The sequence below is a fragment of the Bacillus rossius genome, chromosome 6 (assembly GCF_032445375.1).
Source record: "Bacillus rossius redtenbacheri isolate Brsri chromosome 6, Brsri_v3, whole genome shotgun sequence".
Lineage (NCBI taxonomy): Eukaryota > Metazoa > Arthropoda > Insecta > Phasmatodea > Bacillidae > Bacillus > Bacillus rossius.
The window spans coordinates 8,055,123-8,070,291 of NC_086334.1; the positions used below are offsets into that span (position 1 = coordinate 8,055,123).

Below are 15,169 nucleotides of genomic sequence, written 5' to 3' on the forward strand. Positions count from 1 at the left end.
ACTGTGAACATCATGCAGCACAGAATATTGCGTGAGATAAATTTAGTCGTGAACAAATAACAGCACCGACGAACACAGCGGGCTAACAATGACGAGGCAGTTTCAACAAGAATAGTGATTGCAAATAGACAACAACCTCGGACAACACAAATAGAGACGAACATATGATGGCAAAAGGAATTTCGGACAACACAACGACCACAAAGATGAACCCTATCGGCTTTCTATGACGAAACAGTTTTGACATTAGCCGATTTTGGCTTTTTTTTTTTTTATGTATTTACTGTGTTCAAAATGTTTTTTTTTCACTCACGCGTGTAACCTTTCAAAACATCCTAGTCAAAATTTTAGTTTTGATTCTCAAATTTTTTGAATTCCCGGTAGGGACGTAAATCGAGCCCGATGCCCGTGATCAAAGAGTCAGACAAAGTCCTGGCCGAAACACAGGTTGTAAACGCCCGTCGTTCAGCAGCGACACTCGCGAACGAAACACACCGGATGCATCGCGCGACCTAGTTCCCTCTGGGGGGGGGGAAGAGGGGGTGGAGACTCCGCCCCCCACTCCCCCACACCTCTGACCGCAGCTGCACACGAGTGTTCGACAGGCAGCAGTCAGCCCGGCCCCGAGGCGTGACCTAATTGTAGACGCAGCGCCGACCGCTAGCAGGCCGGCATTCCCTCGCACGCGCGGACAGTGAAATACATGAGACCAACCCCCGCACTTCCATCCTCCCCCCTTCCACGCGCGTTCACTGTTGTTTCATGTGCGTTCACCGGTGAGGTAAAAGTATAACGCATCGACATATTTGTACTCTGACGTTGACGCAACCTTTATTTGTTTGATGAAATGCCAAGCGAATGACAAATAATTGATTGAAACAAATGACTTTTTTTTTTTACTTGCATTTACTTGTCTCAGCTTATTTTAAGGTTGGAAAAAACAAAATTGCCTTTTTTTTTCATTTACCATTAATAGTTCCAGTCTGTCATATATTTTACTATTTTTAACACCATTTGATCCAATGTTTCGTCGACCCAAAGTTTATACGAATAATGCTATATTCGCTAAGAAAACCACAAACAATGTGTGTGTTTGTGTTTAGTGAAAAATCAGTTTTCATGCACGGAAAGTATTAATTTTTTGGCTTGTGGGCTTTTTTTTTTTTTTTTTGCCATGCAGGAATACTTACTAAATATGTCTCTAATTATAATTTGCTTTAATTTAAAACATTTAAAACAAAAAAAAAACAAGTACGTTTTCCAATATAACTCACTATATAACTAACAGTTTTATCTATGATTTCTCCTTTTTTAATTTGTCTAAAGATTTTTAACTTGAAATAGCATTAACAATAAGTTGCAAAGATTTCTGTAGCATTTAAGGTTTCATATACATAAAAAAAATTTAGCCTACAATCGCCGTGGGTAATTTTTTTTTTTAATTCATCCAGCCAATGATTTCTAAGTGTAATGATCATTGTAGCTAATACTAAAATGCTGTTGTGAGGAAGTGCTGTAAATCAAAGCTAGGGTCCTTGTTGGCTGTAAATTGTATACTAAAAAAATTGTGTGCTGCAAATGTTTACCCAATGTATTTTTTTCAACCAATGTTAATTTGGGAATTGAAATTGCCGTTAAGAATTGAAAAGAGTAGTTGAAATTCTTAGAGGCATATTAAAAGTTTTGCGCCACTGAAAACGGATTCATCTTTGTTTTGCTTGTTCCAGGGTGTGAATTGTGTACACAGCAGGTGTTTTAAGTTTTCTGACACGTACATTTTCTCTGAGAGTGCACCAGATGTGATGAGTGGTAGACGCGATGCATCTAGGAGCATGTATGTTTCACCGGAGCCCCTCTTGTGATCTCTGAGTCCTGTCGGCTGCCTCGCGCTGTAGCAGCAAACAACCGCCTGTTTGTGGGGACTGTACCCTTCCGAAACATCCTTGCGTTGATTGGCTGCTGTTTGAAACATTTAAACACCAGGCCTTTCCTCGCAGACAGACATGCTTGCGGAGGGCGTGTGGGCGATCTTTCAGCCGGATGTCTTCTGTATTTCTATTGGTTATCCGTGTATCCTCCCTACGTCAGTTAATCATCCGCAAGGAAAACCTTTCAGCTACTACACCGTAAAAAAAGTTTCTGAACATTTTAGAAGTAAAATCCTTGGAAACTCATTTGCCATTGATGTCAGTTGTAAAACTGCAAGACATTGCTTTGTAAAATTTCAAATGGTCCAAAACTCTGACTTGGAATTTTACAAGTGATATCGTTGGAAACTAGTTTCCAAAGAAGTTCCTTGTAAAGGTACTTTTTTTTTCAGTATTAGGTCGCTAGATTGTTACATGCCCATGTAACTTGTGAGGAAGCTTTTTTTCGATTCCCCAACACGGCATAACCCATAAATTATTGGCATCGACTTAATAGATCAGAGCCCACTGACACTGTCATTCTCGCATTAAACTAAATGTTAAGTACATGTTTGCACACCTATCCATAACTTATCAAATTATACATATACTGTATGTGCTTACAGTGTTGCGGATACATATATTTTTGTGTTATTCTGATTTCCTTTAACACAGATTACCTTGCTTCTCTATCTCTGAATGTTAATTCTCTCTTGAGTTCAAGGAAAAATTGTATCTTAAGGGTCCCGCCTACCTGGGCACACATACGGTGTGCAGAGCTTCAGGAAAAACAACGCGATTTCAAAACTACTCAAGATATCCGAGTGGGGCCTATTTACGAATAGCATTTAAGAGTTCGCTGAGGGCCGAAACGTACTTTTAATTTCGGATTAAGTTTTTAAACTGTATTTTTAGAAGCGTTAATATGCCTAAAACGCATGTTTTCAGAGTAATTTTTAGGCATAAAACAGTCAGTACAGATTCTTGAAACCACTTAAGGGGCTTGCATAACACCTTTATCTTCATTTCTCCGCCATATAATGTTACGGTCACCGCTCAAATTTCACAGTTATCCTGTGACGACGAGACGAATGCGCGCCAGTTCAGAGACTTGCGCTTAGAGGCTATACCGCGCTGGAAGCACCAGCGAGCGTCGCGCTTATCATCCCGCCTCACTAACACACATACACCCCTGACGTGGCGGGCCCCTTAAGGCCCAATTTTAGAAGCTCTTACATCCGTAGATGTGTGACTTTAAATATATATTTTCTAACGGCAGAATAATTTCATATCAACCACAAAACTTTACATTAGTGACAACTATTTTTATCCTCAGTAATAGCTTTTAGCAAGTGTACAAAACCACGTGTAGGAGTTCAATTAAGTAGATCTTTTGTCGCGTTCATTCAGAAATTGCTTCTTTTTTTTCTCAATTCGTTGTTTTAAACGTCGGCAGCACATTTCGATAAATTATATTTCTAAACTCTTTAATGTACGATGACAGCAGATACACGTATCGGCCATAGCTTGCAATGTTTTTTGCGACGATCGCATTAACCGGGTGTTTATCAGACTTTTCACTGCGCTCGACCGAAAAAGAAGAAGAAAAAAACATGTTTAAGTCGCGCATGCGCGATGAATATTCTTGTTGACCAAGAGGGGGGAAGGGGGAGATTTCTCTCTTCGTAGGCGGAGACGTCGTTAAGTAAACAAAGCGAGGCGCCGCGCGTTACGCCTAAACATTAATCTGAAAACATGCGTTTTAGCCACTTTAACGCTTCTAAAAATACAGTTTAAAAACTTAATCCGAAATCCAAAGTACTTTTCGGCCCTCGCCGAACTCTTAAATGCTTTTCGTAAGCAGACCCCACTCGGACATCTCGATTAGTTTTGAAATCGCGTTGTTTTTTCCTGAAGCTCTGCGCAATTTATGTGTGCCCGGGTGGGCGGGGGCCGTAAGACTCGTCTGGCGACAGCGCCTTCGACTCTTCTCACGGTGCCGAACCGCCCTTCAGCCCTTATGCAGCGGCGAAGGGCGGGGGGAGCAGGCACGGGGTGGGCGACGACTAATTATTTCGTCATTGTGTGCCTGGGAGCGGGGCGATTAATAATTGGATCAGCGTGCAAATAGGATTCCGTGCGTCCTAATGCGCCGGCGAGCCGGAGGGATCTACTTCCAGGAGCGCCTACAGAGCTGAGTGACAGTGCTGTGTTGCGTGTGGGCGCGGAACAGCATAGAGAGAGAGAGAGAGAGAGAGAACACGGGGCAAATTCTCTCCGAGAATTCCCCCAGCTGCTGTCCGGACCGCTGCGTCCTGATCTGAGAATCTCAAAGTTTTCAAGCCAACAACAGGAATCTAATAGTCCTTGCTTATATGTTAAAAGAATCCCCGTGACATTGTGTTTGGGATTCGTGTTTTCTTTAACAAACGAGATTTGATAGTAACCCGTGAGCGAATGCAGATCGCGTAGCAGTGCCAATTAGGTCACTTACTGCCACTAGTGCACGCATGTGGAGATCAACAAGCCTCCGAAGTTTAGGTCACGTGGTTTACTGGACTATGAAATGAATTAATAAATCATTGTTACAAGCTGTAGCTAAATTTTCTGAATCTCAAAGAAATGAGGATTTTGTCATATTTTGAATCATTATTTTATATGTATGTCAATCTGTTTGACTTTCTTTCAAGTGACATTATTTTACGAAATATAAAAAGAAATTAATGCTTGTTGCATAATGCCTAAGCTTTTATATTTATTATAAATTTGTGGCGCTTTGGTGTATGCATAGCCATAAAAAAAAAGACTGGATATTTTGATTATTATAGCCCTTGCTACATACAGTAAACTTCGTGAAATACTTATAACTCTGGCTTTCAAAACAAAACTTTTTTTTTAATTTCACTAGAATATTTTTTTTTTAATATATGTGTGTTTTTATTGCAGTTTGAAAATGCTTTCAGATTTTTTTTAAGTGAAACGTTGTTACAGCCGGAAGGGAGATCAGAGAATAATGTAAAACAAAAAAAAAAACAATAAAATACGCTCAGGATTGGGACGTCGATGGAAGGAACCTTTGAGGGTGGGGGGGAGGAAAATAATGAAATAAGTAGAGAGTAGGAGGCGCTAAATTACGGAACAACGTGTTTTCGCGTGTTTCCAGTGTAAGAACACGTAAGAAGGTTGTAACAAGTAACGATTTTTTTTTTGCTGTAACAATTTTCATGGTAGCCGTTACTAAAATTCTATACCAGAAACGACATTAACTGTATACATGGCAATACTAAACCACTCAGTTTATAACAGTTCTATGACACCGACAATTCATCAAGTAACTATCCCTTTGTTTTCAGATTCTACTGGCTGTGCACTATACGAGTAAAACAGCTTTCGTTGCCACACAAAAAAAAATACTACATACAAAAATTTAGTTGAATATGATACACCGCTAAGTTTTGTCAGAGAAAATTTTCTTTGTGATGAAAACTTGCATGGTCATTAAAAGTTTTCAAGTTAGCTACAATTCATGTATAAATAAAAAAAAGGACGCTTCAGAGTTTTCCCCAGCAGTACCTAACCTTGCGATTGTTCAACGTTATCGTTGATGCAGGGTTTGGACGCATGTAACGGGTCGTTACAACAACGCCGAACGTACAATAACGCCGAATGCCAATTTGACCGCAACGCCGACAGCTAGAAAACTGCTGTGTACCACAACGCCGAAATACAGTAACGCCGAAAAATGTTGCCGCGGGGGAGGGGGGGGGGGCACAGGAGCAAAATGAAAAAAACAACTGAATGAATAATTTGTGTGCTAACCTTACCTAACCTAACCTTTGTGGCAGTCCTGCAATGACATTTTTTCGGCGTTGTGGTAATTCGGCTTTGTGGTACACAGCAGTTTTCTAGCTGTCGGTTTTGTAGTCAACTTGGCATTCGGCGTTATTGTACGTTTCGGCGGCGTTGTGGTTTATTTGGGCGTTGCGGTGCGGTGCGGCGCATGTGTGTGACTCGCGCGTGGTTTCGCAGAGCCCCACGCCGCCGCAGTACGTGTTCTGGTACCACAACGACCGCATGATCAACTACGACACGTCGCGGGGGGGCATCACCGTGGAGACGGAGCCCGGCCCCAAGACGCAGAGCCGCCTCACCATCAGGGACGCCCACGACACCGACTCCGGCAACTACACCTGCAGCGCGTCCAACACCGAGCCCGCCTCCATCTTCGTGTTCGTGTCTGAAGGTGAGCACCGCCTCCTCCCCGCCACGCCGTCCACCAGCGCGGGGAGGCCTCCGGATCATCGATATCATCTTTGAAAGATTTGTGTAATGGGAGTGCATGACTTGATGTGAGCTTTTGAACATACGCCATTGCTAAGCACATGTATGTCTGTAGAAGAATACTACAAAAAAACACAAAAGACAAAAACACAAATTAAGCAGAAAATTGCTGTTGTCAACAGGATATAAACACCACATAACATTCCATAAAGGGAATATGGTCAACAAACAAAGAAAAACAAAGAAAAATTGACTAAATGAACGGAAAAAAAACACAAATGATGACAGCACAAAAATATTGAACCCAAAAAAAATTCAGCACAACAGTTGAAACGAGACAAAAACACGACAAAACGAAAATACGAAACAAACACAATAGTTTTCCAAAAACAGAAGAGAACCAAAAACCCCCACAAATGATGACAGCACAAAAATATTGAACCCAAAAAAATTCAGGACAGCAGTTGAAACGAGACAGAAACAAGACAAAACGAGAAGACGAAAAACAAACAAAATAGTTTTTTAAAACAGAAACAAGCTACGTTTCGGCAACTGCTATCTGCTCCCGTCCTCAGGCAGAGACGCACATGGTACGAAAACACAGGTGCGACTCTGGCGTATGTCCAAAAGCTTACATCAAGTCGTATTCTCGGATTCGCGACACGGTCGAAGTATGGAATGCACAAAGACGTGGCGATTTGAGGTCTTTTCAAAGTAGTCTGAAAGCATCGCTAACTCACTTGTGAAACCCCCTTTCCCTGGTTATGCCAGGTCCAGACGCGCGAGTACAAGCACCCGAGCAGCGCCCAGCCCAACTATTCTCCCGGACCAGTCTCTTTTTTCCATCACTCTTAATACGTGACTGAGCCCTGGGTATATACAGGTTTATACCTTAACTAGTTATAGTCTATAGTTAAGATAGGGGAGGTAGTCAAGTCATGGCATAAATCGCTGCCATGGCTGGCCAATACCCGATGAAAGCACACGATGAATGCTACCCTTCCTGCATGGTTGAAACCCCACATGATAAGGCGTATAGGCTTCGGCCTGAGACGCACTTTAAAGGTCTTCCCTAACCCGCCCCCCTACCAAACCACTACACTTAGAATAGGTTAGGCAAAAAAAATCGCCTCCTTCCATGGTCCGTCTCTTCACTAAGTCTAACTTAGAAACACGCATTTTATGACTGCGGTAACTTAGAAACACACAACGCCGAACCACGTAGCTTAGAATTATCACAAGTCAGAGCCACACAATTTGGAACAAGCGGGGTCGCACGGCCGAACCGCCGTGACGTTATTGTCAAATAAACGAGTCCAAAACGGTGCACTTATTAATAGGAAACGAAAACGTCTGAAAGATAAACCGCCAAAAGGACCCCCATACATGCTATAAGTTTTCCGTGAGTGACTATTAAGTGATGTAACTGCTCAGTTCTACCCGGCTATACCTCTTGCATATAGCTGAACCCCATGACCTCAGCTCCATCAGGCTAACTGACAGTAAGCTCAGGGAATCATTCAGTCTTGCCAGTAGGGTGGGACATTTCGTGATGGTCGCATCGAAAAATGACAGCCTCCTCGCGCCCAAGAAAAGTTTCACTTCAAAAATAACCATTTTTGTTTGTATTTAGGGAGAACTGACACAACTGAAGGAAGGACTGGATAAACTGAACCAATTACCTACCTGAGCTGTGACTGCAAACGCTCAGCTGAGTTAATCGTTCAGTTTGTTTTACCGATCAGTAATTCAAATAGAAAGCAATTTTACTAGGTTAAAAATATCAAATACATCAACTTTCATTAAAACAGTACGAGTATGAGGGGCGTATGCCCTCGTGGTGTTTCCGCATTGGCTGCAAGCAGTTCCTCCAGTACTCTGTTCACAGTGAGTTCTGCGTGTTTCGTTGCAGACGCAAGGGTCCGCTAACATCGGGCCTGGATCCGTCGGGAACTGGCTCGTCTGTGGCTCAGAGGGAAAAGGCCGAGCTATGCCCTTCCCTTCCTTTCGAGCCCTGAACTTTGGCCGTCTGTATCGCGGAGCGTGCGAGAGTTCAATCTAATCGCCGAGCCTATAAAAAAAAGGGCAGGTCAGTGGAGTCGGCGGAATTACTCGCGAGCCGTGGCAAAGGACGCCAAGGGGAGGAAATGTTGCCCGACTAAAGAGGCCATTAAAACTCCGAGCAGTTCGTTTATCCTGCTGGCGGAATGACTTGGGGAAGGCCAAAGTTTAAATTTGAATTCTGCTGGTGGAGCGGGATTGGCGGGAAGCTCTGGCTAGGGGGTGGGGGTTTTTAAGGGAGGGGTGCGCATCCGTTGAGAGGGGGTGGCGGGGGAGTTTAGAGAAAGGGGTGTGGAATTGCCGTCGGCCATCGGTGTACCTGGGGGGAAAAAACACCGGTAATTCTGTTAGTAATTCAGTCGGATTACGCGAGAATGTCTTCGCTAATTAATGTGCATCCTCCCCTCCCATGGACAAGTTTAACGTCACTGCTAATAAATAATGCATCGGCTGAACACAGCCACTACGTCCTCTGGGTCTGAAGGCCTGCTAACTTGGACCAACTAGGAAGTCTCCGATGGGTTCGCCACTGCGTCGGAAGTTATGTATACACGCGGGGTTATAGTTCTAAGAATTAAGTTGTTTCAACTCGAACTTTGAGGAAGCATATCGTTTCAAAAAAAATAAACCACGCTTTTTTTGAACCTTCAGGGTTGAATTGAATGTCACGAAAATGTTTATTATTAATTTAGTGTTAAATAATGGTTCATTTTACTGCCGACCATTAGTTAAAAAAAAAACACTTTTACAAATTTGTGATTTGATATTAATGAAAGGAGAAGGTCGTTTAGAGCTAAAATAAATTAATGATGATTAGATACTTATTTTGACTTTGGAAGAGCGCGATGTAATCTTTTCAAAATAGCAATATTTGTGTTTTTTTATATATATGTATTTGGATTAGTGAAAATATGTGTATAAATCTAACCAGTTGATTTTTTTATATGTTGTAATTCCAACCGTTGTTGGCTCTTTTGTCAGGATTTTTTTTCTTCTCTGTCAGCTTTATCAACCCCAGCTGTAAACTATTTCGTAAATCAACAATATAAAGAGCTAGTAAATTACAAAGCCTATTTCACACAATAGTAACTTTGTTAATATATAAATACTCCTAATCAGAGGTTGCAACTAGTTAGAACTGACGTCAGTAAACGTAAATTAAACCCCTACTCTTGAGTTGCTGCTGAAGCTGTTGTCTCCGCCGAGCCGTGCGTGGATAGAAACTTCAGCGGTGTGTGAAAAGAAACTGTGACGGAAAAAGGTGGAGGGGGGGAGAGGTCTTCGAGCCGCGCCACTCTGCCGCTCTTTAAGAGCCCGCGCGCGCGCCGGGGAAACGAGAGGCAGTTGCGATGTCGTCGAGCTGCTCCTGTCGCGTGAAAAATGGGTTTTCGCGATTGAAAAGGGGAAGGGGCGTGACTTTAGGGTTGGCGGGTGTGGCGCCCGTGTGAAAAGGGGGAGGGGGGGAACTGTTCGAAGGCGTAATTTCGTTACAGTCGCCGGGCTGAACCCTCGTCTAAGAGGGGGGGGGGGAGGAGGAAGAAGCGCTAGGGTTGATTCTTCCCTGGCAAAGTAGTGGCAAGATCATAGAGAGACCGACGAGAGACGGGAACTCCGAACAGACAGTGGCGAAGTGGAGGAAAAAAAACTGTCTTTTCGTTTCTACCCCAGGCGCTCCTGAAATACCAACTCGCGTACCTCCATCTTTCAGGAAAATGAGTTGAAGTTTCCACAGATATGATATGAATACATTTCCTTTTACGTTTCGCAGTAGCTTTCTTTTCAGCGCACTTCCCCCCTTCCCATCACCCCGTCGCCCTTGAAGAAATTTGTGCGCACTAGGGTTTTTCAGATTTTTTACCAGCTTGAATCTCAGTTCTTTAAAGAGATATCTCCATCCTCAATAGCCGAGATCTTTCCTGTAACAATCTCGCAGCGGTGTCCTGTGTAGGTGTAGCGGGTGTGCCGTTTGAAAGATTATAAAAGCTTTGTTTACTACTGAGAGGAAAATATATCTGATTGAAAATGTATGTCAATATGTAGTAACTGTACGCAGTTTTATCACATATCTTTAATTTTTACAATTGAATATATATTTATATAATTTTACGTCATTTTTAATTACGTTTATATAACGCTGCAATGTATGCTTATCTTTTAGATCCACAATACATAAAATGTTTCATCAAAGAACCTTCGATATAAAAAACTTATACTTTAAAAAACTAAAAAAACGAGTTTATCTTTGCATGAACTAAAAAGTAAACAATAAATTTTAAATTTAAGTTTTTTTTTCCAACAGCCAAATAATACACCACAACTCTGTATAACTAAAAACGTGGAGTGCTTCATATAATTTATCTTAAATATTCTATCACTATTTTTATGATGTAGTCATTACGAAAATGAATATATGAAATTTGTAACAATATGCACTTAAAAAGTAGTAATGGTGTACTTGATAGCATTTGTCTTAAAAAAAAATTTCAATAAAAAGACACTGAATAATTACATGCGTCCATAAGTGACTTAGGTAAGAGAAATGAAGATGCTCCGAGAAAACATACCTAACATGGGTGTGTTTGACATCTCCGTTCAAATACTTTGCCTTCTCAACTTTTTACCATTTGGAGAGCCGTTTTTAAGTGTTCATTTGTGTCCAGTAGGCTGACTACACGTAGAAATTTGTTATGTTTGTATCAAACCCAATAGTGATTTTGAAGTTCCATAAACATCTTGACTTCAGTATCATACTCCAACGGCAGTGTTCCAGGTTAGGTTTACATTTAATCAAATTTTAAAAAAAAAAGCCAGTCATAGAGACTGTCAACAGAAGTGAAAACTTAAAACTTTGTTTTTAAATGTGTAATATGACATCATTTCTACGTCAAATGTACGTAAGAAAATTATTTTGGTATTATATCAGTACGATGTCAGAATGATATAATTTATCCTTACATCATTTTCTAGTCACAACAGATGTCAGTGGTATGTCAAAAATTACTTAAAAATTCATTACCTAGCTATAACTTACCAGTGATGTCAGATCTAGGTCATGTATTCACGTGGTCAAATTAACTTCACTTACTGCTACTACAGCATGTCGGTGATGCGAACTCACAAGATTTTATCCATCCAAAAAAATAGTCCAACACGCACACGATACAGTCGAGTATCTACAATGTATTAGTGTATATATGCGTATACATGTACACAGGCCACTGCGATTCGCCAGTCGGGCGCAACACGTCATTAGCATGTCGGTGACGCGAACCCATAAGTTTTGCCCCTAACAAAAATCGCTCACCGTGGCTAAAGAAGTTTTAACTTCAAATAAACCGGAAGGCTTGTGTGTTTAGTTCAATGATGTCCGGATTTCAGAACGACAAAGGAATGTCCCTTCAGCTTTGGCAATCGAAAAGAAGCACCGTTCCCGTTATTTTGTTCTCGTCGTTCTGCTCTGTCATTTCAGGTGACAAAATGGCGGCGATCCTGCGGAGGAAGACCTCTTCCGGTTCCGGCGTGGACGCCGTGCTGTGGTTCGTGATCCTGCCGCTGGCGACGCTGGCCGCGAGATAAGCAGGGTTGCCAACTCCGCCACTCGCTCGGCCCCCGGGGTCACGTGGCTTCGAGACGCGACCAGTCAGGAGCCGGAACAGCTGCGACCGCCGTCGAGGCGTAGTGAATACACACATACATACATATATATACACAACACACGTGTTCCCCTTGTTTCAACTGTCATGTTTAGCTTGTCTGAAAGTATTAAACTCGTTTAGTAGTGTTTAAAACCTGACTGGAACTCCGACGTAAGATTGTTTCTTGAACATTTTAACCTCAAATACCGTGTGGTTGAAACTGGACTTCAGCTGATGTGAGTTAACACAAAACTAAACAACTGAAGCTCTTTTTTCCAGTTGCCGTACAAGTTGAAGTTGAACTGGGAGTTGGTTATTATTATTATTTCATATTTGATCCAAAAAATTGGATACCACAATTTTACTACGGATCAGCGATTCCTAAACGAAACCATGAGTCCATACATGTAAATATATTAGAGAACATTGGGAATTCTTTTTGGAAAGTACTATGTACTTGACAGTACAGCCTATGTGTTTTGAATGCTGGAGTGAACATGTTGATTATTTGTTGTATTTGTCCCATAAAGTGTATATTTTAAATTTTTATGAATTTGTATTCTTACTCTGTTTGCATGGAGTTGAATAATCACTTACGAAAATGCTTCGATTCAAAAGTTAGAGTTCACACTTAAAAGTATTGTAGATAAAAAATTTTTAGCATTGCTTATTTGAAAAATTTGTAAATAATGAAGTTATTATAATGTTGCAAACACTTGCTGTGTAACAGAAGAACATTCAGTCTACAATTGTTAAAAAATAATTTTGAATTGGTTTTGTTTGTACATTTTGTGCTTGAGTTATTTTTTTAACTTGTTTCAAAATTGTGTGAAGAATGTGTAGTGGATTTTTAAAGTCATAGCTCACTTGAGTTTAAAATTATTATTTGTGACATTTGGGAAGTGTACATAAGGAATATCTTTTTTTAATTAGTTGATAATAAAATAGTGACTTTAAAACAACGTGGTTTTAAATAAATCTGAGATATTGTTAGAGTTGACGAAGGTGTCGAAATTACTACCACAAAACTATTGACTGTGTGTTTTCTTTGCGAACGTTGGAAACTGTGACCGTGCGTGTGTGTGTTCATCATAGCGCCCGTTTCATGAAGGATTGTCTTGGGAAGTGACTATACTTGAGGATTTTTTGATCAGGGTAAAAAATATATATAATATTAAAGGGCAGTGGCATTTAAAGCGATCGACGCAGGTATGTATTTAGCATTTTTTTTTTTTTTTAAATCTTGTGGAATAAGAAAGAGTGAGATACGTTGGAACTTTGAGCTAGCAGTATCTATAGTGCTTGGATGTGGCTGCAGGGATCACTCGCATTGTTCTCGTATTGTAAAACAGTTTCCTCCTGATTGTTTTTATCTCGATGTACTTCATGACTCTCCAGTGTCACGCTGGCGAACGAGTGACAGTTGGGACCCAGTGTGAATACACGTCTCGTCAAATTGTGTCCTCCGCCGTTTTCTCAGTCACCTTCAAATTCATTCAATAAACTACTATCTAACAAGTATATACATATTATGTAAAGTTATTGTTTTTTTTTATTTCTGGTATCTTCTTTTCCTTCCTTGTGCCATTCCTGGATTGTTTGTGTGAATTTCTCACAAGATTAAAATTATTATAGAAAGCGTACTTTTAGCAAGTTAAATGCATAAACGTTTTCGGATTTGGAAACCATATTTTATTGATTGCTACACTCGGAAAGAAAACTGCAATCGTTCTATACCGTAGACTATAAGAACGATTATCTAAATATTTGAATTTTTAAAATTAATGTTTGAGTAAAAATGTACTTTATTAGCATAGTTGGATAAATTCAGAGCATAAAATAGGATGACATGTATATACATCTACTCTGCCACACCCCTTTGGTGTCAGGGAAGACCGACGGATAAGAGACTTACTAGTATCTCATCTAGCATTTCATGGTAAAAAATTTAAGGAAAAAAGAGTATGCACCAACTGACCACCAAATCACATACAATAAAGGAAAAAAACTTATAAAATGCAAGTAGGTTGTATTTATGATACACAGAAAAATAAGTTTCAAAACAAAACAATAAACACTACTTGAATTTGGTGTCAATCCATTTGATATTTATTATATAACAAAGACAAGTATTGACATAGATGTGTATTATTTTTGGCAAAAAAATCTGAAGTTATAAGGGTTTCATAACATATGGGGCTTCAGTAAAAAAAGGAAAATAAATAGTAAATATAAATTAAGTTTTAATGTGCGTTAAGATACAAATTCATGAGGTTTACAAATAATATTTTTTAACTTTAAATTTTTGATGTGGTTAGCCAGGTCTTTTTTGAAGAAATGCACTCATGTAGTAAGTATTATGCTTCCTAAAAAAATTTTATATGTAGTGGCTTTCCGGAACAAGGTTTTTGAAGAAACCCATTGCCCCAGTAATGAAGGGAAATTCCTCACTCCCATTCCAGTACTTAGTGGAGTTTTATCTCAAGAACCGCATGGCTAGGATCTTGCAACACTGAATCGTGGAACCACTGCTATAATTATAAATAATTTAAAAAGAAGATATAAACCAAAAATAAATTACTTGCATGATTCTCGGGGAAATCAAGCACAAAACTTCTCCTAAAGATGGTAAGAAAATTTTTGCTACCACATAAAATCAGATAGATTTTCTCGCACTATAAAATGAATGTAAACATATGATGTCTGATAAAAGAATAAAAAAGGTTAAAGTGTCCTGAAAAAAACGAACATGGTCAAAGATGGCAATAGTATGATGTTCATACTGATAGAAAATATCTTGCAATACAATAACAAACACAGGTTCTTAATGCAAAACAATAATTACATTACACCTCAACTAAAATATTATTATTTATGGTTTTTAACGTTTTATTTTTTTATGAAATCTTTATAAAATTCATAATAAGATATAAATTTGTTGAACTGTTTTATATATAAAAAAAACAATTTAAATTAAGTTTTTATCATACATAGGTAAAATATTAAAAATCAAAACACTTTATGAAACTTAAATTATAAATAAATATAAAGGTATTTATCCAGAAAAAAATTATCAACAACACTAAAGGCAACAAGGCGTCCAGTTTCCCATAAAAAAATTAAAACAAAAATGTTAAGCAAATTTGAGCACATGCCCCACAACAGCTGTCTAGTGGCACACTACTTACTTACACCTTTGCACAACAACACGAGTTATTTGTAGACTCAATTCGTCAATAATTATATTAAAATACATGAGCATCGTTCTGAATTTAGTCAATGTTC

At 39.7% G+C, this 15,169-nt stretch overlaps 1 protein-coding gene across 1 annotated transcript in view; it reads left to right on the forward strand.

Moving 5' to 3' along the window:
• The window catches only part of LOC134533492 (peroxidasin-like), a 521,250-nt gene extending 507,828 nt beyond the window's left edge, over positions 1–13,422 (forward strand). Inside the window, exons 7-8 of the mRNA XM_063371017.1 lie at positions 5,937–6,150; positions 11,719–13,422. Of these exons, the coding sequence (XP_063227087.1) occupies positions 5,937–6,150; positions 11,719–11,825 (321 nt within the window). The 3' untranslated portion in view covers positions 11,826–13,422. The remainder of the gene's footprint in view (positions 1–5,936; positions 6,151–11,718) is intronic.
• The last annotated feature ends 1,747 nt before the right edge of the window (positions 13,423–15,169 follow it).